The sequence below is a fragment of the Ptychodera flava genome, chromosome 14, assembly GCF_041260155.1.
Source record: "Ptychodera flava strain L36383 chromosome 14, AS_Pfla_20210202, whole genome shotgun sequence".
In the NCBI taxonomy this organism is placed as follows: Eukaryota; Metazoa; Hemichordata; class Enteropneusta; family Ptychoderidae; genus Ptychodera; species Ptychodera flava.
In genome coordinates, this window is record NC_091941.1 from 16,374,991 (window position 1) to 16,400,260 (window position 25,270).

General features: G+C 36.2%; 1 protein-coding gene and 1 long non-coding RNA gene across 2 annotated transcripts; both read right to left on the reverse strand.

Moving 5' to 3' along the window:
• Positions 1–6,540: 6,540 nt before the first annotated feature.
• Positions 6,541–10,425, reverse strand: LOC139150662 (uncharacterized). The gene is made up of 3 exons (XR_011556253.1): positions 10,233–10,425; positions 6,968–7,017; positions 6,541–6,571 (listed from the first exon to the last, which is right to left on the reverse strand). It is a non-coding gene; the product is annotated as an uncharacterized lncRNA (long non-coding RNA).
• A 4,982-nt stretch (positions 10,426–15,407) lies between these two features.
• On the reverse strand, positions 15,408–23,981 carry LOC139149551 (monocarboxylate transporter 12-like). The gene is made up of 5 exons (XM_070721366.1): positions 23,365–23,981; positions 20,501–20,644; positions 17,211–18,062; positions 16,207–16,812; positions 15,408–15,812 (listed from the first exon to the last, which is right to left on the reverse strand). Exons 1-4 carry the CDS (start codon positions 23,390–23,392, stop codon positions 16,607–16,609), a joined length of 1,230 nt encoding a protein of 409 aa, XP_070577467.1. The 5' UTR covers positions 23,393–23,981; the 3' UTR covers positions 15,408–15,812; positions 16,207–16,606.
• Positions 23,982–25,270: the final 1,289 nt, after the last annotated feature.

Sequence of the window (25,270 nt, forward strand, 5' to 3'; positions counted from 1 at the left end):
ATCGATGATGTGAAAGTAATTTTGGTCCCTTACTGATAAATGACCAATGAAATGAAACCAGTAGCACTATTAGTTTGCCTAAAGTAAGATATATTAACAATTGATAAGGCAAAAATGGGTCAAACCTCTAACCCTATTGGTTAGTCTGTATTTAGATAGGTTAATGTCATCTAAAGTTGTAACCTATGTCAGTAGTATAAATGACCGGTTCTGTCTAATTTTTCCCAGGTTCCCCATTTTCATACCATTCTGTTTATTTTTACCAGTATCCCGCCCAGTCTCTGGTCTGAACTGACTCCAACTGCATCCTACTCTGGGTTGGTTGATCATGTAACTGGCTACGCAGTTGCTTTGCCTGTAGGGTGTCATACAACTCTGCCATGTAGTACTCCATGATGGTTTACAAAACTACATGCGATGCAGTTAATGCTAAAATAACATGGTACTCCGTAACAATGCAGTAACATTTTCACATGAATATTCCAATTAACCTTGAAAATTTGACCATTTCCTGTGTCACGAATAAACTTAAGCATCGATTATTTTTGCAGGTGATGGGGCTTTCCACATTATTCTGCACCTTGAAAAACACCAATAATATCCAGTCTTTTGCAAAGGTTGGTTTACTGGCATTCTTCGACGAAGCCAAGAATATGTAGCATAAGTTATAATCATGCAGTCATTGTCCATGATTTACATTAAGGATGTGTCTGTTTGTCATTCTTAGCCTGCACAACTCCTGCACAACAAAAGCTAAAGATCTCGCTATGTTTTATTTGAACTTTTACATATTCTTTTCACCGATCATCACTATACATGTGGTGAAAATGATTTCAACATCACATTCAACAAACAACGAGTCTTTGAGTCATATGAATGAGTTTACATTTCCTCTGACTAATTGAGGGAGTTAGACTTACCCCAAATTCTGTGGACATGTTGATATCAGAGCAAATTGAAGAAAACGTGAGCTGACTGTCACGCGTGAGGTGATGTGATCATCTAATTAAAGCATTATACTTTGGCAGACTGTCATATAGATCTTGGGGTGAATGTGTGGCCCTAAGACATGTGAACCTTGCAGAATCTGGGTTGCTATAACAATTATTAATTGTGTCAGGACTTATAAATATGTATGAAAAGACAAGCAGAGTGTTCCTGGGACTTTTTTCAGTACAGATTAAATAATATGCCATGATTATTCTTTAGTATACTGATGTTTGAATTGTTATTTAAAGAATGTTCAACGCAGCAACTTTTTGACTCTTGTTTTCCAAACCAGGAAAATTACTGACTTGATGGAATTGGACTGACATTCTCTTATCCATGGAAAGTGGAGGCATGGTCCATCATGGAGGCCAATTAGTATTACCTCTTAATGGCATTGAATAAGTTAAGGCCAAATTTTCTGATAATTTTCTGCATATTGCCCATATTAGTCTCAGATCATACAAAGACAAGAAAACCTCCCTTATAAAGATTTGAGAACTATTGCATGCAAATGCACATCATTTTTTTTTTATAAATCAATCACATTGTAAGTTTAAGGTCTTTGTCAGTCATTTGCTAACGTAGTATGCTTATCAGGTCTTTCAAGTCACTCGTTGATATGTTTTGTGCCATCGTTTTTTTTTTATCAATAATATATGTGTCAGGAAAATACATGATTTCCTTACTTTTGAGGGTAATGACAGAGATGTCAAGAGTTTTTTCACTTGTGTTTGAGTGATGAATAGGTGATCGTTGTTTTAACCATGAAGTGGACATCTATGTCAGCCTGACCTTCATCAACATTTATGATCATTGCACCTGTCACTGCCAGGTCTACCCTTTTTACGGATTCCGTCAACCAATGGGTGTATATTCACACAATACACTCTTTCCGTAATAATGCGTTTGAGGGTAATAACAGAGATGTCAAGAGTTTGTTTCACTTGTGTTCGAACAGGGATGGATGATCACAGCTTTCAAACATGAAATCGATATCTATGTCAGCCTGGCCCAAATCAAAATTTATGATCATAGCACCAGTCACAGCCTTGTCTGCCCTTTTTACGGATTCCATCAACCAATAAGTCATGTTTACCCTCAGTTTTTATCTTGGTATATTTGAAAAGAAATGGCCCATATGACCATAGGGAATATACTCATGGTCGTGTTGATTGTTGATTGCATGAGTTCACATGCTTCACTGTCAATTTGGGTGTCCTTTTGCCAAGAGTGGATAGGAACCTGGTATGTACAGACATTGTCATTGCAATACCATTCACCACTGTTTATCAACCTTTGCGACTGGTATTGTGATTTTTAGATGCAGTGGAATTTGAGTTAACTCCAGCCTAGATTTTGGCGATGGTAGACAATTACACCAATCGTGCATCTTCTATACATTGTCACTACTATAATAGACTATAGGTTTAATGGTTTTGAAGTAAACGTCTGACCAACTGCAGATCCATAGGCCGAAAACAAGGTAAAACTTTGAAATGCTGAAAGTATCAGGCTGCCGTCTCCAACGTGGCGCCGATTTTGTAAATACAAGTCCAATCCATTACTATTTTCTTTTATTCTGGCAGAACATGCTGGATGATTGTAGGTAATGGTTTACTAAAAACCTAAGGAGTAGTTTGGTTGAACAATTTGTGATATATTTCCACAGCTTTCATGAAGGTACAAAAACATTTTAGCCGTCAGGGAGTACCAATTTCCAAAAACGTAGCTGGCAAAATCACGAGAGCTAACGATGACCGCTCTTAATGAAACGTGTGTCTACAGCATATGGAATACTTGGCATTCAAACTGCGTGTGTGTGTTGCACCACTCCATCTAGGAACTCTACTAGGTTACACGGAACATTATACGGTAGAAATATTGTGCTCCTGGTCCAGTCGAAACCAAATAGGGTAGCTTCATTGTTTCCCATGGTTGCACATATGCTGGCTTGCTAAGGCTACTTCTTCTAGCTCACTCAGGGTAGTAGCGGAATGTACGAGCTGATGTAACGCAACGGGTTTCAAAACAAATTGTTTTCAGCGTATTGTTACAGTATGGTAGCACCTTATCCACGTCATTGTCCTTGCCAATCTTTGTGCCCCGATTATTTTCACATCTCGGATTTCATTGAGCTATAGGTTCAACCTACTCAAAGGCAAAAATTGCTTGCCATGTTTATGACAGTAGAAAAATATTTTCATGCAAACCCCTCATCAAGGAGTTCAGAGTGAAGCACTATGTTAGTTACACGTCAAACCCTTATGGAGAAATACGTAGGACTAACTATATAGTATTAGTGTTCTTCACCCTCTCAGAGTACTGCGTTGATGTAGCCAGTCACGTGACTGCGTAGCAATGTGACGCTTATAGAGTAATGTGCTGGCATACCCGTTTACCAAGAATTTCACTGTAAAATGGGTTTTAACGAAGTCGAATCAGAAAAAAATAGACAGAAACAGTCATTTTATATTCGTCACATGATTCCATATGACACAGCACCGCGAGATACTGGAATAAATTACACAGAATGACATGAAAATGGAGAATCCCGGGGAACCCACAGAAACGGTCATTTATACTACTATTGTCCAATTAAAAGCAAAATTTAGGTATAATGGGTGAGCCTAGAATTAAATAATGCACACAATAAATGGATGGAAATAGAGCAAAGTTCATTTAAATATTTGGGAACAAAATCGTTGTTTGGCAAGAACAGAACATAGCCCTATTGATTACTCGGTAGCCATTGTTACGTCATACCCGTATTATTGTGGTGTAAATACAGCCTTCTGACAGGCCGAGATGTAAAAATAGCCGTGCTTCATTCGGTCTATCGCACAGCTGGAACAAACGCGAGCTCGCAGCGAAAGAAATATTCCTTTTTTGACGTTTCACGGGCAGAAATTCAATGTACTGTAATGATATAGCTATAGCAATAAGCTGCCTCAGCAGTGGGTGTACCGGCTGGTTTTGACCAGTTAACTCGACATATGCAGTGCACCGGTCAAACTCTCTTGGTATACCCATTGCCTAGGGTTGATTATCCCTTAAATATTGCAATGTTCATTAACATTAACTACTCACGTCCTGAGTAATCCAATGACGTTCAATGTAAAGTCAAGAGGGAGAACGAGTGTAATCAGAGAGAGAGAGAGAGAGAGAGAGAGAGAGAGAGAGAGAGAGAGAGAGAGAGAGAGAGAGAGAGAGGGGGGGGGAGAGAGAGATCTACGTTGTAGCGTAAATACATAAAAATGTTATAGTTTTATTTAATATTTAAAAAGAGAAGCTGTCAATTATTGTATTCGTAATAATGAATACCGTACTTTTTTCTTCATAAAATCTATTGTTAAAAGGTGCACAATATAACTGATAAATTTTTGCTTGTATGAACTATTCATCGCCAAGATGATCAGAGCATTTATTTTTATTGACATCATACAGATTACTCACGAGCTTTGATTATCAATATTATCCAATGTATCAGAGAGAGAGAGAGAGAGGAGAGAGAGAGAGAGAGAGAGAGAGAGAGAGAGAGAGAGTTTAATGGTTTTTTTGTCCTTTTCGAGTTGGAATAGTGTTTAGGCTTTGACTTTTGCAACTCAACTGGATGTTTTCATTTTCGTCAATAGGTAAAAACTTCCATAAAAATGTATTATATATTGCGCAAAAATTTTATCCCAAGTTATCATTTCGTCGCAAGGTACTGAAGTACATAATGTTGTGTTATATGTTATGAATGAATGAATGAATGAATGAATGAATGAATGAATGAATGAATGAATGAATGAATGTTATGTTGTTTTTCGTGCGTCGTGGATTGATGTTTGTCTACACGTATGTATGCTTTATTTAAAATAAGTTAAAAGGAATGGTTGTGGCCCTAAGTGTACGCTATTGAAGCTTCTTGTCTCAGTTAGGACGTTGTCGAGTGGTTCTCATCTTTTGAGTATGTATCGGAATTTGCGACCGAAAGACAGAAATAATTACTCACCTCCTGTGAGGATCCATGTTTATCATTTGATCATGAGAGAGAGAGAGAGAGAGAGAGAGAGAGAGAGAGAGAGAGAGAGAGAGAGAGAGAGAGAGAGAGAGAGAGTCAAAGAGTGGATTCAGGGGCTTTAGTCTTACTTGCATGCGGATAAGTGTGCGGGTAGTATTATGGTCATCCCGTAATAGCTTTTTTGAGAGTGTTTAATTTTTGACAGAAAGCCATTTTCTACTTTTGGAAACTGCAATAACAGGATGAAGCAGATACCAGAATATTCAAATCCTAAAGAACTGTAAATGGCACTTAGTGTGGTAATCAGTGAAGGTTTATAGATATCATTAAACACTTATTACTCACATCCTGTGTAATTCGGTGTCGTCCATGGTACAATCATACATGAGAGAGAGAGAGAGAGAGAGAGAGAGAGAGAGAGGAGAGAGAGAGAGAGAGAGAGAGAGAGAGAGAGACAGAGAGAGAGACAGAGAGAGAGAGATTTTACTTAATGAGTGGTCTTATAATATTTTGTCTTTATGAACTAGTGGAAAAATCGTTCATGATTTTATTCCTGTTTCTCAAGAAATATTCTATGATATAAAAAAGACGAATAATTGAGAGATTATATAAAAGTGAAGAATACAAACTTTATCACGAATAAACTGCTAAATTTTAAAAGCTCTTCGGATTGTTCGTGAATAATATCTACTCTACTAAATACGATACTTACAACCTTTAATTTGCATGTCGTCCAATTGCAAGGTACCAATTCGATAGGGAGACAGAGAGAAACAGACAGGGAAACAGACAGACAGACAGACAGAAAAGAGAGAGGCAGAAGCAGAAAACTTTTTATCCTGCTTATTAGTCAAATAATTTATTTATATAATTAGGTTTGAAGCCAATGTGGAACGTTTCTTTGTGTTAAACAGAAAATGTAACGTTATGGTGAAAGCTTTACCGGTACTTTATAAATACTATAAGGATGTTGAATCAAGACTTAGTACTCACAAGCTGAGTATTTTCATGTTGTACAAGGTGAGAGAGAGAGAGAGAGGAGAGAAAGAGAGAGAGAGAGAGAGAGAGAGAGAGAGAGGGGGGGGGGAAGAGAGAGATATTTTAGTGTTCGTATATTTGTAACACTTTCTTCTACAGTTTATGATATGTTCGGAAAGAGTTTACACTTAGATTTCGTCTAACGAATAGAATATTTTCCGCATTTCTTGTCTAGCGAACGCGGTATATGAGAAGATGCATCCAATGAGACAATTGTACTCAAAGGTAAAATCGTGAAACAATATTAGGCAATCGTATTGTTCGCTATAGTGATGTAACCATTACTTTGAGTTCACGTGCGTTGAGTGCTAACGTGTGCCTACATTTTTCTGTGCCTCATTAGCAATCGCAATTACGACAGCTCAACTATGTCTGTAATCCACGTTTTTGTAGTAGGATCATTGCCATGTGGTTTTGATTGCTATCTTCTTTCCTGGTGGTTTGGCACTGTAAGTTGCACGTTCAAACTGGAAAGAATACGGTTGCATCACATAAATACTAAGTACTCACTTCCTGCGTACTTATTTCCGTCTCGCATCCCTTTAATATCAAGCGAGAGAGAGAGAGAGAGAGAGAGAGAGAGAGAGAGAGAGCAGAAATTATGTTATATCACAATGTTTTTGTTGTGTGTTTATGTCTCACATTTAAAATGACACATAGTAAGGAGGGTGATGTCACGACTGTCTGCCCGCTCAAAGGATCTTCCTCGCGACAGAAACATTTTTGCTGCTCGAACCGAATAATTTCTGTGAATATGAAGTCCCATTTAATTACACATAACTACTTTTACTTCTTTAATACGATATAACACTGCAATCGGTGTAGTAGAGAGACCGACACTGGAGAGGAAGACAGGCAAACTGAAAAAATGAATAATCGTACATATCATAGACGAAATAAAGAGATTGAAGGCGATTTATACCACAGGAGGCGTACCTGTTCTTCTCCTGGTTTGCATGACGCCATAATAAATTCGACGGATCAACCTGAAATTAAATAATCGCATGGAATGAGAAAAGGGCCCTCATGGCTAAAAAATCACTTTTTGAGTTTTATCACAATATTATACTATGACGCTTAAATTTTCATTTGATCAAGTTTTTAGGGTCAGGTCAGCCCTAATTTGCATATTTATGCATAATATGCATTTGTAATGAGTCTGCTTGGCTTCAGTGATGTTGATTACAAATATCTATATACCGCTAATTATTCAGGTTTTCCTGCAATTGCATAAGTTGTTGTTCAATATTGAATATAATGTATTGTATTTCTGTCATACTGCAGGGATTCCTTTTCAAAATTAAGACTTATTAGAATAAACAAACAATATTGAAAAGGGTAGAACATTGCCAGCAACTAAATGAGTGACTCTGCTTCTAAATACTCTCATCTCATATCTTAATTTATTCGAAAAAACCGTTTACAATATCCTCTGATGTCCAAATGCGATGTAGTATACGTATCTTCCAATAAACAATACTATAGATTCTTTATAATTCTTAACAACAGGAAATGGAATCAGTATTTTCTTAAATTTTTGGCTATATTTATTCCTTTATTTGAAATTTTTCGTCTTATTGTGGAATGAACTTATTTCTCAAATGTAACTTGCACAGTATCAGGAAAATTCGACCTCTCTGTGGAAAGTTTCGTTCTCTGTTTATCTGACTGGCATGCCTTTCAAGATAGCTCATACGGAGCGATTCCAGAGTATGTGTAGGCTATAGTTAAATTTGCATCGCATCTCCTTGGTAGTTTCTAAAATGATTTTTTATCCCTTAAGGTGGCGGTAAAGGCTACAGCGTCAGTTGTAAACTTCAATAAAATATTAAACATAAAAGTAGTCAATATTCTCTGTGGAATAAAAAAAACCTAGACATTTGGGGTCATAGGCATTGCAGAGTTATAGCCCGTTGAAAATTCTGGAAAACTGACCAAATAAGAGGAAGTTGGGGAGTCCTTAGTGTATTAACTATGGTAGAGGTCTCCTAGCTTTTAAAAAATGTTTGAAAAGAGAAAGTCATTTTTTACTTGTTTTCAGGAAAGTTTGACAAGGCAGTGCTTGCATTCAGAATGCGTGACTGCTACTGTAAATGCATTTTTAGATTCTTTGAGTGTCAAAGAGGTGTCAAAAGTGAGATTAACCAAAAAGACTGCTCTGTGACTTCAAAAGAGGGGTGCAAATATGGCTTGTTTTCAACATTTTTGACAGAATAACAGTTTTCGTACATAATTTTATACCAATTTAATCCAACCTTTGAAATGAGATATGGACATGGAATTTTTACAGCCTAGTAACAAGGTACAGATAAGATTTGTACAGTACAATTTTCCTGTATTTGAAGTACTTTTTGAAAAGTCACATTTTGAAATTTGAAAGAATTTTTAATAATTTTTTGATATGTAAACCCATGTAAAATCATAAAAACAAATTTTATCTACAAATCCTGCAGTACAAATCTTACAATTAATAGTGTCAACATATTTATAACTAATTTGGTAATATTAATACTATCAAATTATTATTAAATTCAAATATGTAAAAAAAATATGAAAAATTAAATTTTTATATTGATTGGTGTCATATTTCAAAATCGTGGCTACAAATATACAATTTTATATTTTTGGAGAAAGTATTAACTAACGGAGTTATCCTGAAAATTTGAACTAAATATCTTGATTCTAACACTTGAAACTTGACATTAACTCTGAGAAAAGAATTGGTGCAAAATAGCCTTTACCGCTACTTAACCCAGTGGAAAGCGCACTTTTCACATAAACAATCGTACGCGATGGTGCAACAGAACAGGCTGCTGTAGAAGACGAAATCGTGAGTCACTCATACATTGTAATAGTTTGATCACATACATGAAATAAGAATGAGTACAAGCATTAAGTCTCATCGACTATTTGTTCTTTAAAATATTCACCGACTGAAATTATATGATCATGAACACGTTTTACTGTTACTGTTAGTGGAACATTCAAAATTCACTATTTAAAAATAAATGATTTGCCTTTTTGTAATTTGTGGATCAATTTTGCCGTCAAACAAAAATTAACATCTTTGCATGTTATTAAAGGTTTATAGCTGAAGGGACTTCAAAATCCTCATCAAGTCTGACAAATAGAATTAATTAATGCTATGTCTTGTCAGACAAAATGGCAGCAAACTGCAAAATATCAGTTTGTCCAAGATTTGTCCAATTTCTTGCGGAGTTCAAGCGTTCTTTCTTCAGAAATCGCCTATCAATTCATTATAGAACTCGTCTTATTCTATCACCGGAAGTAAAATAATTTACCGACGAGGTTTTAAAAATAAACTGAGAGAAGCAAATTACAAATTACAAAACATATATTATGTGTTCAGTATGATGCAGCAATAAAACTCTGCTTCGTTCAGGACTGACGCTGTTCTGACAGAAGAGCCACAACCAACAAAGATTATGACTTCATGATCGCATTTGCTGAGTACCTTCCCATTATGTTCATTGTTTGTGGTGTGCAACAAAAATGAGGTCATAGATCTCGCTGAATATTTCGCGTATCTGTATTTTTCGCGTGATCAACACGGTCACAAGTCTCCCAGCTGAGGAGGACAAATTTTCAACCGTTCGGAATGCATTACAAACAATTAATTGTTACTAATTGTTACACGGGTTATTCACTTTAATGTCAATTCTACCTAAAGGTCAATATCAGGTTCAGAATTATGAACGATGTACGATAGCGATACGGACTGTGAGAAATCAAACGTGTAAATCATTGGTCTGGTGTTTTTGGTGTTGGCCATTGATATGAACTTAGGCCATATATATGCCGTTACTGGAAAGGGACACTAATGATGACAAGGTAATTGTATATAAATAGCAACTGTACAGATGGCATATAGGAGTTGTCTTTACCAACACAAGCACCAGAAAGGAAAAGGGACAATAGAATACATGGCAGTATGTAACATCTTTGTATAGGAAATAAACGGTGTTATCTTTGAAGACTTTGGGCCAATACTCTGATTTTGTATCCCGACGTCATCTCGCTGACCATTCCCCGAAGGAAGACAGTGAACAGTAATACGTGGGAGAATCCGACGTAAGGAGTCAGCACCACGTAATGATATAGTATTGCATGTAATAAGTTTAAGCAACATTATTATATAGAATTCATACCTCTCAATTTAAAATAATTTTGTCTACATTACCTGTTTATATCCAGAAATCGACTTCCTGGTTCTTAAATCTGTGCTTCTATTTACGGATATGCCGTCACCGGTGATGCTCCGTGGGTATCCGCCTCGCCAAACAGCTTCAAAACGCCGTTTTCAATCCTAGCAGGTAGGGCTAGCTGTTTGGAGAAGTGGTAGGGATGTGCGGCCGCACATCAAAAATCTATACCCTATTTTAGACCTAAAATATCTTTATTTGAGTATCTCATTTTAGACCCGTGAGACCTTTGACCCTGTCAGAAGTCATTGAGGTGAAATTTGCAAGGCATTATGGTAAATGCGAATACTAATACTAAGCACCTGCGCGGAACTAGCAAAACCCACGCAAATATGTTGTCGCTGGCGGAGCCATGATGTGCTGACAACACTTGTGGAAAAATAAAATTGGACTACATTGAAGTTAGGAGGATAAACTATATTTTCTCCGAATTTAAAAATTACAAATAAATTTAAAAACTGCGTCTTAAAATGTTTAGTAAGTATTAAAATTTGTTATTAAACTGAAATTTTGCAAAATTTCAAGTATTTGTAGACATCTATTGATATTGTATTTATCATAATGAATGACAATACAAACAAAAATGAATACTGTTTGGTAACATCTTTTATTTCCATCCTCACATCAAATCTGGGATTACATTACTACTTCGGCACAAGGTCATTAACAATTCATTTCAGAAGCCTTTGAATGCTTGACTAAACCTTTGCACAAATTTCAAACAAATCTTCATATGAGGAGCTCTCTCCAGCTAAAGTTCAAGTTGTCACTCTCCGTTGTTAAGTTATGTTCTCACAGTAACAGTAATCTTCTGTTTATTTAATAGATTACCGCTTTATTTAAAGAGGGTAGTCTGATTTAAAAAATGATTGTAATTTACATCAGAGTCAGCAGAAATATACATCCTGTCCTGAGTTAAATACATATAACACAAATAGGGACAAATGGAAAAAATAATTTAAGGAAGAACCTCCATACTTAAATTTAGTAAATAAAAACCTAAGCAGTCGAGTTCTGAATAATGACAAATTTTAACATTTCTTATATAAGGGGGAATATCGTTCCAATGTACAGTAGCACGGTGAATGAAAGTTCTTTGTCAAGCAGATGTCTCAAAAGAAGGTGCATATACATTATTGTTACATGAGCTACGTATGTTGATGTCTGCGACAGAGCAGAACTGGTCTCAATAATCAGGTGCAAGACCATTGAGGATTTTAAATGTCATTACAGCAACAAAAAATCAATGCGAAAGTCAATGGGTAGCGACTTTAGACGTAAAGAGATCTCGGGAAGACACGGATAAATCAACACCTAGAATGACCCAGCTCTTTTTTGAAGCTTATAAATTCTAAGACGATTGGCTTTTGTGAGGTTGCCCCATACTGTACAACAAAAATCAAATACAGAAGGAAATGTGGGGTTAAAAACCATAAGAAGAATGTGAATTGGAGTCAAAGCACGCAGCGTACGCAAGACGCCAATTCTAGATGACAATTTCTTACATAAAGTGTCAATATGAGTGTCCCAACTTAGTGTACTGTCAATATCAACACCAAGAAAAGTATGCGAGAAAACATCACAAATGTCAGAATCATTAATATGCACATTAACACATGATGACGTTAGAATTCTTTAAACAATAAATCTTTGAGCGTGAAGCGACAATCATGCATTTGGTTTTAGTTGTGTTGATAGAAATCTGTGATAAAACAGTCACCAGTATTGAAGGAATTTAACTTTCCCCGTCTTTGTACCACTAACATATAATGGCACACCTTTCTGTGTCTTACTTAAGCCATGGAAGAGGCCATAATTTATTTTATCGAGTTAATTCAGCAGTCTTGCAAATATGAGGCAGTAGACTACACAGCAAATAGGTCACATGAAAAGGCATACTAATTCAGAGCATTCGCTGTAGAAAGAGTCAATCTAGTCAAATATTGTCACCAAGATTGAATACTTTGCTAGAAGTTATGTAACAGAGAAAAGAAAAGAATCTAGTAACATATGACTAAACTTATCTGCCTCGCCACAAAATGTTGTATTTTAGCAAAATTCTCATTCGAGTGACAAAATCAAATTATAGTCAAAGTAATTCATGAAATCCACCTCGATGTTGCTAGTTGTGTATTCCTCTTTATTGTCCCAACCTTGATCCAGAAATGCACTCTATTGCCTCAACTAAATCATGAGATAAATCACTACTAATGTTAACTCGGTAGTTACCTTCGTCCAAACTTTAAGTACATGTTACATGGTGTAAAGAGGCTTTTCGATTGTCAAACTATTTTGACAGAAGACCGTTTTAACAGCTGAATTTTCTCTGTCACACGCCTCTATCACGATACAGCAGCTGATCAGATTTGTGTACTAACCTCATACGCTTCATCGAAAGCTTGCTTAGTTCTGTCATCCTCTTCTATCTGTACTCATTTTTGGCTTCCATCTGTATTCTAGCTTTCTGTATTCTGGCTTTCTTGTCTGAGTACCTGTTTCTGCGGTTGCCGCAAGCCTTAAGCCATCTTGTGAGGTCGGCTACTGGGAGACAGACTTTTACGAGCCTCGGAGCTCTAAGCTCTCAGAGCTATACGTGTTTTAAGCTTTTTGTCAAAGTCACGAGATTATGGAAAACTTGATTTGGCTGAAACACAACACAATAGATAAACTACAGTGAAAGCTAACAGCAACGTCGTCCTCGCCAAGACGGTGGTAGAAGAGAGATAGAAAGAGAGAGAGAGAAGCATGCGCATTAAGATCATATACAAATATACGTTATACAACCTGATGGCGTGGGTCGAACAAATGAAAATAGCACATTGTTACATTCTTTCTCTTTTACAGAAAAATAAAACAAGAAAAGCTACTGTCTGCTTAATGTAACACCGAATCACTGGAAGTTCTCATTAGTCAACGGGGGTATATTGTCACTAACTGTCAAATGACATGTGGTACTAAGCAATGTACTCAACGGTAAAACATATGTTAACATAATCGTTCAGAGAAAAACCTGGTTATTACTCATGTCTCACTGGCTGACTTAATGTTTGGTAAAGCTCAGTCTGGGCTACTGAAGTACTCACATGATCCAGTGTGTACTTGCTTCTTCACTTCTGCTTTCTTGTATTGATGGTCTAATTTCTTCTCTGCCATAAGTCGAACAACATCTCCCTGTCAGAAAGGTTTAGATCTTTCGCTGCTCTGTGAAAGAGGGTGCTTGTACATGTCTGACTATAAATGCTGTTACTGCTTTGAAACATTCTTTGCCATTTCTGGCTTCAACAGTTTACTTGTGATGGGTAAGAATGTATTGGCTCTTCTGTTTATGAGCCTCTTTGCAAGACTGTTATCCATTCTTTGTGGTGGGGCACTCCTGAAATCCAACAAAGCTAGGTAAGCGTTCAGCCATTGATAATGGCAAATTAGTTGATTCAGTATTTATTGATCTACGGAAGGCCATCGACCTAATAGATCATGGTGTTCTTCTGCGCAAATTAAACTACTATCGCTGTTCTGAGGAAACCATGGCTTTTTTCACGTCGTATCTCCTTGACCAAAAACAAACCGTAAATGTCCGTGGAACGACCAGCAGTTAGATCCGACATAGCAAACTTTGCTTTCCTAAAGATATAATTTACCATTTTCAAAGCATTCTGCACTCTTCAATTGCTCTATGGATATGGTGACGATGATTTGTTCTCAAAGTTCAGGTTCTACTGAACTTCTTGAACTCTTCAGACGAGATCTGTGGTCCGTTCGTGAAAATACAAATATCTAGTATTCCAATACACGCGAAATTAACTCAAAGTTTACCAACAAAAGTCTTTGATGTTGTATCTGGTTAGTAGTCGATCTCAGAGTAGTTTACATCAACTGTGAATCTATTGTCTTTTGAATGAGACTGTACTTTGTACAACCAAAGTATAGCCAAATTTAGCTGCTGTACTCTGGCTGTATAGACAGAGGACTATTTAAAGTTCGCTGTTAAGGGCCACAAATGCTGTATGATTCATGCACGTTAAAAGTAGGTCAAAAGACAATAGATACACAGCTTGAAGCATATATAGCTAGTCCTAAGGCATGAAGACACATGGACTCATAATGTAATGGGGAAATGTTGCGTATTCAAAAAAAGTAAGCAACCTAACAAGAAAAAGAACAAACCAAAGAATAAAATTGCTAAAGTAATCAGGTAATTTTATTTTGTTATTATTCTCTCTTGTTTCACTGGTGAATGACAGAACTCGATGTTCTCATCTGGATTTCTTGTTCAGAGATCATAATTCCGTGACTCCTGACACCATGATACGTGTTTCATGCTCTTGTTCAAAGTCACAAGAACATGACATGATTAACTTACACAAAATGTTAAAAGAAATACTGTAAAAGCTAACAACGCCTTTCAAAATAACCAGATACATGTTGAAGGAACATTCTGGGGGCGAAGAGAGAGAGAGAGAGAGAGAGAGAGAGAGAGAGAGAGAGAGAGAGAGAGAGAGACAGAGAGAGAGAGAGAGAGAGAGAGAAGGGGAGTAGCACGGGCATGTGGTTTTAGATCATATGCGAATATACGGAATATAATTCACATGACTCCATGAGTCTACCAAATGTGTGGGTCAATGTTTTTTGTTATATGGAGCTGGCGTTCCCGTTTAACATTTTGGACACGCACACACCATACCTATCTATCTATCTATCTATCTATCTATCTATCTATCTATCTATCTATCTATCTATCTATCTATCTATATTATGTACATGTACATATATATATATATATATATATATATATATATATATATATATATATATATATATATATATATAATATATATATAATATATATATATATATATATAATAAAGTAGAGAACTTATCAAGTATGGTACCAGACATACTTTTTGTGTCCTGACCTTTACTGTAATATTCGTCTGCAATGCTGCGTCTAACACTTACACTATACCCCTCTGAGAAGATACGATATATATATATATATATATATATATATATATATATATATATATATATATTATATATATATAATATATAATAATATATATATATATATATATATATATATATATAACATATATATATTACAGATGTTCTTGTCCCTATGGAAATTACAATGTACGATAGTAAAGAAGTGTATCATCTGATGATGAGCCTTTTTAATCACTGTAATTTTACCCGATGTATTTGTGCAATAACACAAAGCCATTTATTTACAAAAAAGTAATCAAAAGGCGTACAATACATGTAATTCCTATTACTCATTTCGATTATTCGCGATCTTCGATTAACTAGGTCTTTAGAATTGTATTATTGATGAATACAATTTTTACACCTGTGTTGGGTCATACCGTGTGTGGCGGTACATTGGTCGAAAGTTCGACACGGATCGATAAAATTCGTTCTCGCACCAGCAGCATTGCGATATGATTAATTCAGAACGCTTATAGGCATATCACAGTTTTGACTTTTCTGCATTCATTGTGGGTAATTTATCGGTCAGTTAAATATTACTTATCTGAGATATGTTTTGATAGCTACTTACTCTGGATGGATTAGCCTATGATATGCTTAATGGATCATCTCTGGTGTGATAACACAGAGCCATTTATTCACAGAAAGTAATCAAAACACATACAATACATAAAATTTATATTACTCATTTCACTCATTCGGTCTTTAGGTCTACAAGTGTATTATTGATGTATAAAATTTACACCTGTTTTGGGTCCTATTGTTTATGGCAGTAGGTAGTGGAAAGTTCGATCCAAATCTATAAAATTCGTTCTCGTACCGGCATTTCGAGACGATCTATTCAGAACCTTTATAAGCATATCACAGTTTTGACTTTTCTGCATTAATTATTGGTAATTTATCGGTTAGTTAAATATTACGTATCTGAGATATGTTTTGATAGCTACTTACTCTGGATAGATTAGCCCATGATATGCTTGATGGATTATCTTTGGATTTGAGATCCCAAACGTGTTCAGAGAATTCTGTGCTATCACTTCTTGCTTTTTTGTTGAAAGATTGTATAGATTGGCATATTCCGTTTTGAACGTAATGTCTGTGAGCCCTACGTAACGAGTGTCAGTGTCTCGAAACACTCATAACACTAGCAACGCAAATAAGAAGTTTTGAACTGACCGCTGCCTCAGCAAGGGCGAACAGATTTATACCTGTGTGATATCGGCAATATTTTTCACGCAGCTGAAGCTTACTTTCAGGTTATTTATGTCCAATATGTTGTCGAGCTTGACTCACTTTGCATGTCCCCAAGTTAAACAGCCGGCTTTTTTCCATGCCTCGTTCTGAACGCATAACGTATCATATTCAACTACACTACGCTGATTGTGTTCTTAGTAACATTAGCTGCGGTGTCGGGATCATTTAGTGATGTTGAAGCGACTTCTATGGTGTCCATTTTGTCATCAAGATTTTTGAGGCATGGTTCCATGAAGAGGGTTACCATTGAAGACATTAGCAGAATACCACTGACAATAAACGGAATGTCATAATTGTCAGTGATGTCATAGAGCCAGCCTGTGGGCGCAAAGGTACAGTTTAGAGATTATTGATTGATTTTGGAGTTCAAGGTGGGTGCGCGCGCGCACACACACACACACGTGTATAAAGTAATTAACGAAAGGTTTCACCATTACTTATTGCTGTTAAAGAGAGAACTAACATAACTTTATTTACCGCTACCCGAACCCTGCCATGGAAAATATGTTTACAGAGTTGATGATGAGCGCAACTTGCCTCTCAAAACAAATACAGATGACTTAATTTCGTTGTTCTTGTAACGAGCAATTGTTTGACAATACAGATGACTTAATTTCGTTGTGATCCTTGATCTATTAAAAAAATTGGCCACATTGCTAGAACGTGTTTTTGAAATTCACTCCTATGAGAAAAGATGCAGTGCACAAAATAATTACCTGAAAGAGGGGGCCCGATGATGCCACCAATGCCCATGAAGATGTTCACCAGTGGGTAGGCTGCACCCAAGTTGTGCCCTCCAAGGAAATCTTTGATTACTACCGGCACAACAGGCAAAAACGTACCAGAAGTGTATCCGAGCAAAACACAATAAATAGCCATAGATTCGAAAGTCCCTGCAAAACCGCTCAGGGCCGTTGCGAGTCCACAGACTATCATAGCGCTGACACACAACTGAAAGGCACTTACAAACTTGATCTTGTGGAGCAGACACCCATGTGTACACCTGCCGATGAGGGACAGTATACCGAAAATTGAGACTAGAAAGGGCGCTTTTGTCCATTCAACATTTTTCACTACAGCACGGGGTAAGAGGTGTACGGCAATGCTATAGTAAGAGTAACCCATCACAAAATTGATGTAGGGAAGCATGGCGTAACGGTAACTCTCACATAGCAGGTTACAGTTTACTCCGAAAAAAGTCAAGACACTGCAAAGATTATATCTTTTCGTTTTTCCTTCTTCAGGGTGATCCTCTCTTGCGGAGACATTACAGTCCAAGGGTAAATTAACATCGTTTGAATTTTCTCCATTTTCAGCCTCTCTAACTAATATCGGCGGGGGGCGATACAGGGCCCCAGCAACACATATGTGAAGATTCATGGCAGCTATGACTAAGAATGCCCCCCTCCAGCCGTAGATGTCAATAAAGGTTTGGAAGAGTGGAGGCAAGCAGACGATTGCCAAAGCAGACCCAGAAAACGCTAGGCCGTTGGCCACAGCATGTCGTCTATTGAAGTAATTCCCTAGAAATGCTACACAGGGACCGAAAATGAGTCCGTAGCTGAATCCTGAAAGTAAAAGGAAAGATAAAATTAGAAGTAAAACCAAAAGCTCTTACAAGTGAAACTCTAAAATACGGTTTTCCATGTAACACATTTTTGTGACATTATTTGTGAAATCCGAGATCTATCATGTCCCCGATGTACTTATTTTGAAGTCATACAGAATGATCTCTGCAAACAGCACAAAGTGCTTCGTCCTTGTATTCTTTGACATGCTATACATGCAGAAATGAATGGCGCAAAGCTACCTCCCGCAGTCACTGCCAACGTTGTTCGATGGAAATAATCACAGGACCCGATAAGGCCGTGTTCGATGTAGTTTTATCGGTAAAAAAGGGATGGACGCAAAATTAGAAATGCAAATAGTAACAAAGCCTTTGAAAAGAAAATAACGGTGAAATTTATCTGATTGTATCTGGTACTCCATAATTCACTTAATATTAACCATATTACACAAACAATTTGATGTGCATATCTACTTCGTGATACTTTACACTAACGCTATGTATTATTGACATTAGTCCTAGAAATTCTCTCCTGGAATTTCTGAGTAATGGCTCAAACAAAATGAAAAAAAACAAAGGGAACAAAATGACTGTGTCAGAGAGCCAATAAATGCAAATATGCAAATGAACAAGTTATGATATGTTACACTCATCAAATGTTAGGCATAACTTAATAGAGGTATAGCCAGTGTACCTCAGAATTTGATCAAATTCAGTACTTTCAGTTTCGATATATGGTCCAATTACAAATGCTCATTAAATATGAAATAAGTTGATAATAAGCATATAATTTCCATCAAACTGTCAGCATGTAAATCTCAGTTTGGGCAATGTACTTCAGAAGTCTCATAAAGTTCAATAGTATTCAGTTTTGATATATCTATGGCCTAGTTACAGCAATACATTCCATAGGCAAATGAGCTAATAACCACATGTCCATGCTCATCAAACTTGCAGCATAGCTAGACATGAGGGTAATTAATGATAACGGATCTTTGGTCAGTATTGATATGTGGTCTTATTTAAAAAATTAATTATGTATGCAAATGAGCTAATAATCAGCATGTTATACTCATCAAAATTACAGTATAGCTGGACATGATTTGATCAATAAATAGGAAAGGTTTGGTCACAATCAATGCACTCAGTATTGCTATATGGGCTACTTAGAGAAATTGAATATGTTTAATGTGTTTAATGTTTAATATATTTATATAGCGCTTTTTCTACAATAAAATATTCAAAAACGCTTTGCATCAAGTAAAACAATAAAAACTATTGCATATAATAAAAATACAAAACAAGATTTAAACAAAAATCTCATAAAATGTCCAACAATATTAAAATTAATCAGTGCAGTTGATAAAATTGATTAAAAAGAAAAGTTTTTAATCTTGATTTAAAAGGTTGAATTTCCAATCAATGCACTTAGTATTGCTATATGGGCTCTTTATTTGCAAATGAGTTGATAATAATTGGAGTGCCATACTTATCAATGTGACAGTATTTGTAGTCGACTAGTCCTATGTACGTGTGATCCATGATCCACGATGCATTCAGTATCGATAAATGGCTTAATTACAGAAATTTATGAAATATGCAAATGAGCTACTAATAATTAAACCACACTCATTAAAATTACAGAGTAGGTGACTGTAAGTATGATTAAAAAACAACATAAGTTTAGTCAAAATTAGCGACATCGGTAGTGATATATGGCCAAATTACAATGTCATTAATTAAATATGGGAAATTCATTAAGATCAGTGGTATGTCATACTCATCAAATTCTCCACATAAATTGACCTATATATGACAATACAATTCAGAGGTTTGATTAGGTTCAGTAAATAGAATTTTGCTTAGTAGCTTAATGTACGACATTTCATTAAATATGTCAACCTAACTTTTAGCATAGCAAGATCATAGAGTATGTTAGTGGCTCAACACTTACATGTAATTTGACTTGGTAATTCTTGAGATATAGCCAATGGCACAAATTCATTAACTATGCAAATGACAATTAATTATGCAGACCTCACCCATCAAAATCTAATCAGGTCAAGACGTTACAATGACCATGCTATGTACCTATTTGCGTGACATTCTGACTAAGATTTTTCAAATGAAGAATGGCTAGTGTAAAATTGCACAAAGTAAGTCTCCGTTCCAGACTTTTTCCGGCGGGGACCAACAAGGATTCAAACTCAAGAATCGACGCGTAACTTTTGCAAAAATATTTTGAACTTATATTTCCATTTTAAATAGCAGGATACATGTATCTGCTTTCCAACGATTTCACTGTGATTTTTGAAACTTTTCCTTCGATTTATCTCGAGGAATAATATACAGATATCTTTTTGGGAGCAAAGTATAAAACTAAAAGAGTCACACAGCTAGCTGTAAATAGTTGGGACGAGCACGAATAAATGAACTTACCAACAAGTATGCCAATGGATAAATACAACATATATATTGATGTGGCAAATGAACTGATGACGAAGCCTGCTGATGACATTATACCGCCAAAGATCACGACAGCTCGGCAACCAAATTTGATCGTAGCTTTGTTACCGATGGGGCCTACATACAAAATAGACATTCATTAAAATATACATGCATTCAATGTTTTACTTACATACATATTATTTGAAGGACATCTTTATGTTCAGGTCAAAAGGTAAAGGTCTTTCTTCTTTCAATTGACTTGTTGGTTTAGATTCAACGGTCAAAGGAAAGGAAAGGTTTTAAGAAATGTTTTTGTTATCATTGCTCTTGTGGTTTTTTTTTCGGATACCTCCACAATGGTTTTAAGACAAAAGTACCTTCCCAAATTGGAATCGTTTCCAGACACCCCTTTTCTGAGACTCTCGAACAACTAAGACAACAGTTTTCGAGAAATTTTGACCAAACACTGCACCATGCATGCAGGTAAGGGAAGGAAAGTATCATAATACAGTTACAGCCATGTCAATAAATAGATTCCAAATTTGCCAGGTAATAAGAGTGTCACCACCGGGCTAGCATACACCACTCAAACTTAAACAAGGTGCAGAATACATTGCTAAATTTAATAATTACTGCATTACGGATATAAATAATTATCGAAATTAATGAATCAAAGTATCAGTAGATTATGATAAGTAAATGAAGTGAAGGTAAGCCTATGTGCTTTTAATTGATTCGGGTACTTATTTAATTTATTTTACCTCTTTCAAATATATGGTTTCCTTTTTCAGTTCGAGAACACTTCTTCACTAGTTTTCTTATCTCTCTTAATGGCCCTCTAATACTACAGATGTTTATTATTATGTCTTTTGACCGATTTTGATAAATATGCATGATGGCGAGTGTTCGGTAATGGTTGGGATCAAGGGTCAGTGTTTGAAATTGGGTCATTCGGGGTCACGCACGCCAGTTAAGAAGGTTAAGCTGCGTTCACAAACAGATCTTGGAAGACGGAGGGGTCCCCGAAATACCCTCAAAACATGTCGAATTCCACCTCTATATAATCAACAATTTTCAAAGCCCCCCATTATCATATGGCAAAACATTTAAAGGCAACAATATTCAACCACGGTTTTGATTATTTTTCAGTACTTTTGCCCTTTGTATCCACTCCAATCTCTTGTTTCACACCCTATTTATGTTGAAATATTCAGTATTCAGCTTATCAACACAACCTGCATATGTCCTTTTTACACTTACATTGCTGACAGTTGCATTTTAGTCCAGTCATTAATTGAAATGTCAATATTACAATATTATTGTTGCATATTCATACTTAGGCTGTGCTAACTACCATAAAGCATTTCAACGTGATTTTAAATAATGAAGTCATCAGACAGATTTCTCACGAATGCATGATATCAGGCAACTACTCATCAGGGAGAATATAAATATGTCTATTGGAGAATTATCAAAAGTATCCAACATTGTTATATTTTATTTATCAGCGATCATTAAAATCTATCGATCAGATCTCTAAGACTAGCTTCAACATATTCAGTTGTCTCGGTCATTTTCTTTAGTTTCCTTTGTTATTTGATAAGGACGATTGTGGCTGATTGCAGCTTGTTCTTTGTTATAGCTACATGTTCTTTAAGAATATCGTACTCACAAGCCATGTTGAATGCCCAAGTGTTCACCTTGTCGAAAACAGCCTGTACAGGGTTTATTTTCATTGGTGACATGTGAAAGGAACAGCAGCCGCAAGACTGGTGATATTTTATATATTTTTTGTATGTGAACAGTTTCATGTCTGATCCCTTAAACAAATCTTTGGCTTGTCAACAGTCGGTATCATATACATTCAGCACTGTCCTTGACTGCAATTTAGTTGTTAAGATATCAGTATACAGCTTGTTTTGATGTTGGAAGTGAATTCTTGGTGTTTCAATACATACTATAGGAAGTAGAACAAGAAACTCGGGTTTACACACACACAGAACAAAAGTATGGAATATATTCTTTAAATTCAGTTGCTAACAATTATAGCATTGCTTTCTCTATAGGCTGTATTGACAAACTGCATATTTGGTGTCTTGGCATGCTTTAGATAGTAGTGACAAGACACTATATCAACACAACAATGACCACATACAGAACGTTCAATGTATAACATTTGTCTCAAAATTTTGCTTGTCTTGTACCTGTATGAATGCATAAGTATGCATGAGTATGCATGCTGAAGAAGCTGTATTTGATACATTGCAAATAAATATTTAAAAAAAATTATTCACAGCTGCAGCTTCTATCTCCTGTTACAATGTCTTCTTTTTCTTTGTCTTATGAAAATTCTATGGTATTGATACTATTTCAGATTTAAAAAAAAACGCCATAAAATGGTTCTTGAATTTGTTTAATTATTATGAACATTAGAGCCATTGGATGACATAACAATGTTATTCATTTTTTATCGAATTACCAACCAAACTGAGGAATCTGAAGATGTGAAAAAATAGGTAACCAAGATATTTTCAGATCCCCGTATGCTCACTGCAACCTTACAAATCCCCTCTTCTACACCCAGATATTTTATCGCTCCACTTGAATTCCTCCAGTCTCCCAAGTATTTGTGAATGCAGCCTATTGATTATATTTGGTTCTTCTAGGGTCCTGTCATACTCAGTACTGAACGTATGAGAAACAATAAATAGTAATCGCTATTGATAATACTGCTATCCGTTGCCTCTACCCGTACGTCCCTAGGTTATGTTCTGGCAAGAGCTACTGATTCCCGCGACTTTAACTACCCCCTCCTCAAAACAATATAACGGATCGCAGGATCGTGATCGACTTACCAATTGTCAACGTGAGGAGACCCACCATTGCACTGATCCAGGATGTGTTGCTAGCACTCTCTTGAAAGTAACGACGTAGCGCAACGAAAAAGGCCCCATAGCCACGTTGATTCCAAGGCAGAAAAATACAACATTAAAGGTAGCGAGAACCACAAACCAACCATATCCGCCATCAAGAACTTCACGTTGAACCTTGCTGACGCTTAAAGGGCGTTTCTTTTTCATGTTTGTATTTAGGCTTGCGTCAAGTCAGGAGGTTCCCCTCCACAGTGTTGAGTTCAGCGATGTTCGAAGCGATGACCTGGTGGTTATATGACCCCAACATAGCTGAACAAAGGACACTGAAGGTGTCTTGGGGTATTGGAGAGTCGAGCAAGTCAACCACAGTCCTTTTTTAACAAACAGTGTTCTGAACTTTGACTTTTCACCCTGCTGTACGTGTCTTCATTCGCCGAATCCATCAACGCAACAGCGCATGGACGGGGATACATTGTTGTACTAGTCCTGTTTCAAAATGACCTACATTACACGTCCTACACACATGTACTGCATGCTCTGATTGGTTAATCCGCTTCTCTAAGGTCCATTTTCGGAGCAGTCATTGGAGGGACTCATGTGTTAGCCGCATTCAAAAAGTGGTGAGGGGGGGGGGGCTGGAGGAATTCAGGGGGATTGGAAAATTTTTGGGGTAGTCGAGGGGGGACTTAAGAGTTTTGCTCTGCCTATAGGAGGGGACCTAAAAATATTTTGACTTCCAACATTTTGATGTTGTCCAATGGTTCTAATGTTAGTAATAATTAAACAAAATCTAGAACCGTTTTGTCATATTTTATGTCTTTAATCTCGAAAAAGTCTAAAAATGTATGAATGCCATTAAATTTTCATAGAACAAGTTGGCCTTGTAATGGGGCAGGAGCTACAACTGTTTGATAATTTTTCAATATTTCTATGCAATGTATCAAACACAGTTTCTTGGTGTCTCTCTACAGCATGCTTCTGAAAAGACAATGTTCAGTTTGTCAACAAAGCCGTTTGTCTAAATATTGGTGATAATTGAATGATGCAAATGCACGGTACACGTAGGCTGTGTTGGCAAGATGAATACTGGATAGCTGGGCAAGAACACAATTGTATAAACTGAACAAAATATTGTTAAAATAAAAAGTTAATATAACTACTGCCCTGCTACTACATACTGGCAGTGACAGTGATACATGTAGCTCTGACTCTGATGTAGTTTAAGAAGAGTTTCGGTCATAGGACACTCAATGACAGTGAAACATACATACTTGTACACAAGATCAGGCCAGAAAGCAACACATAGAAGACTAGGAGACTTACAGTTATCATGGATTTTTGAATTCTGGCATATGAGAACAATCAAATATTAGAGAAAAAAAGATAGGGTCGCCATGCTTGATCTTATACAAATGTACGATGAAAAGTCAGTTTTTCTCAAATCACATAAAATCAATATATAAAACCATTCAAGTTCATGCAGTGAATGAAATTTTCACATTTCATTGTACAATACTCAAAAGTAATACTTAAAACAGTAAAGACTCCAATTTAAATAAAAAAATGTGTGACTAAATGGAATTCTTTTAATTTTACCAAATTTACCATTATTACACCAAAACTTTCTGAGATTAAAACATTAATTTTATGGAATATTTTAACCTTCCAGTATTGTCAATTTTGTAAAACATTTTATAAGTAGCATCTAAGTTGTATATGTCTTGTACTTTTGAAAAAAAATTTGGTAGGTCACTGTGCTCATTTTTTCACAATTTGGTTAAACGTAGCTAGGACTACACAATTTTCATACTCTCTCATGATTGTCATTTTGCGTGCTTTTCAGCTGGTGCCATTGAATTGGCCAGAGTTGATAAACTCAAGTCAGCTT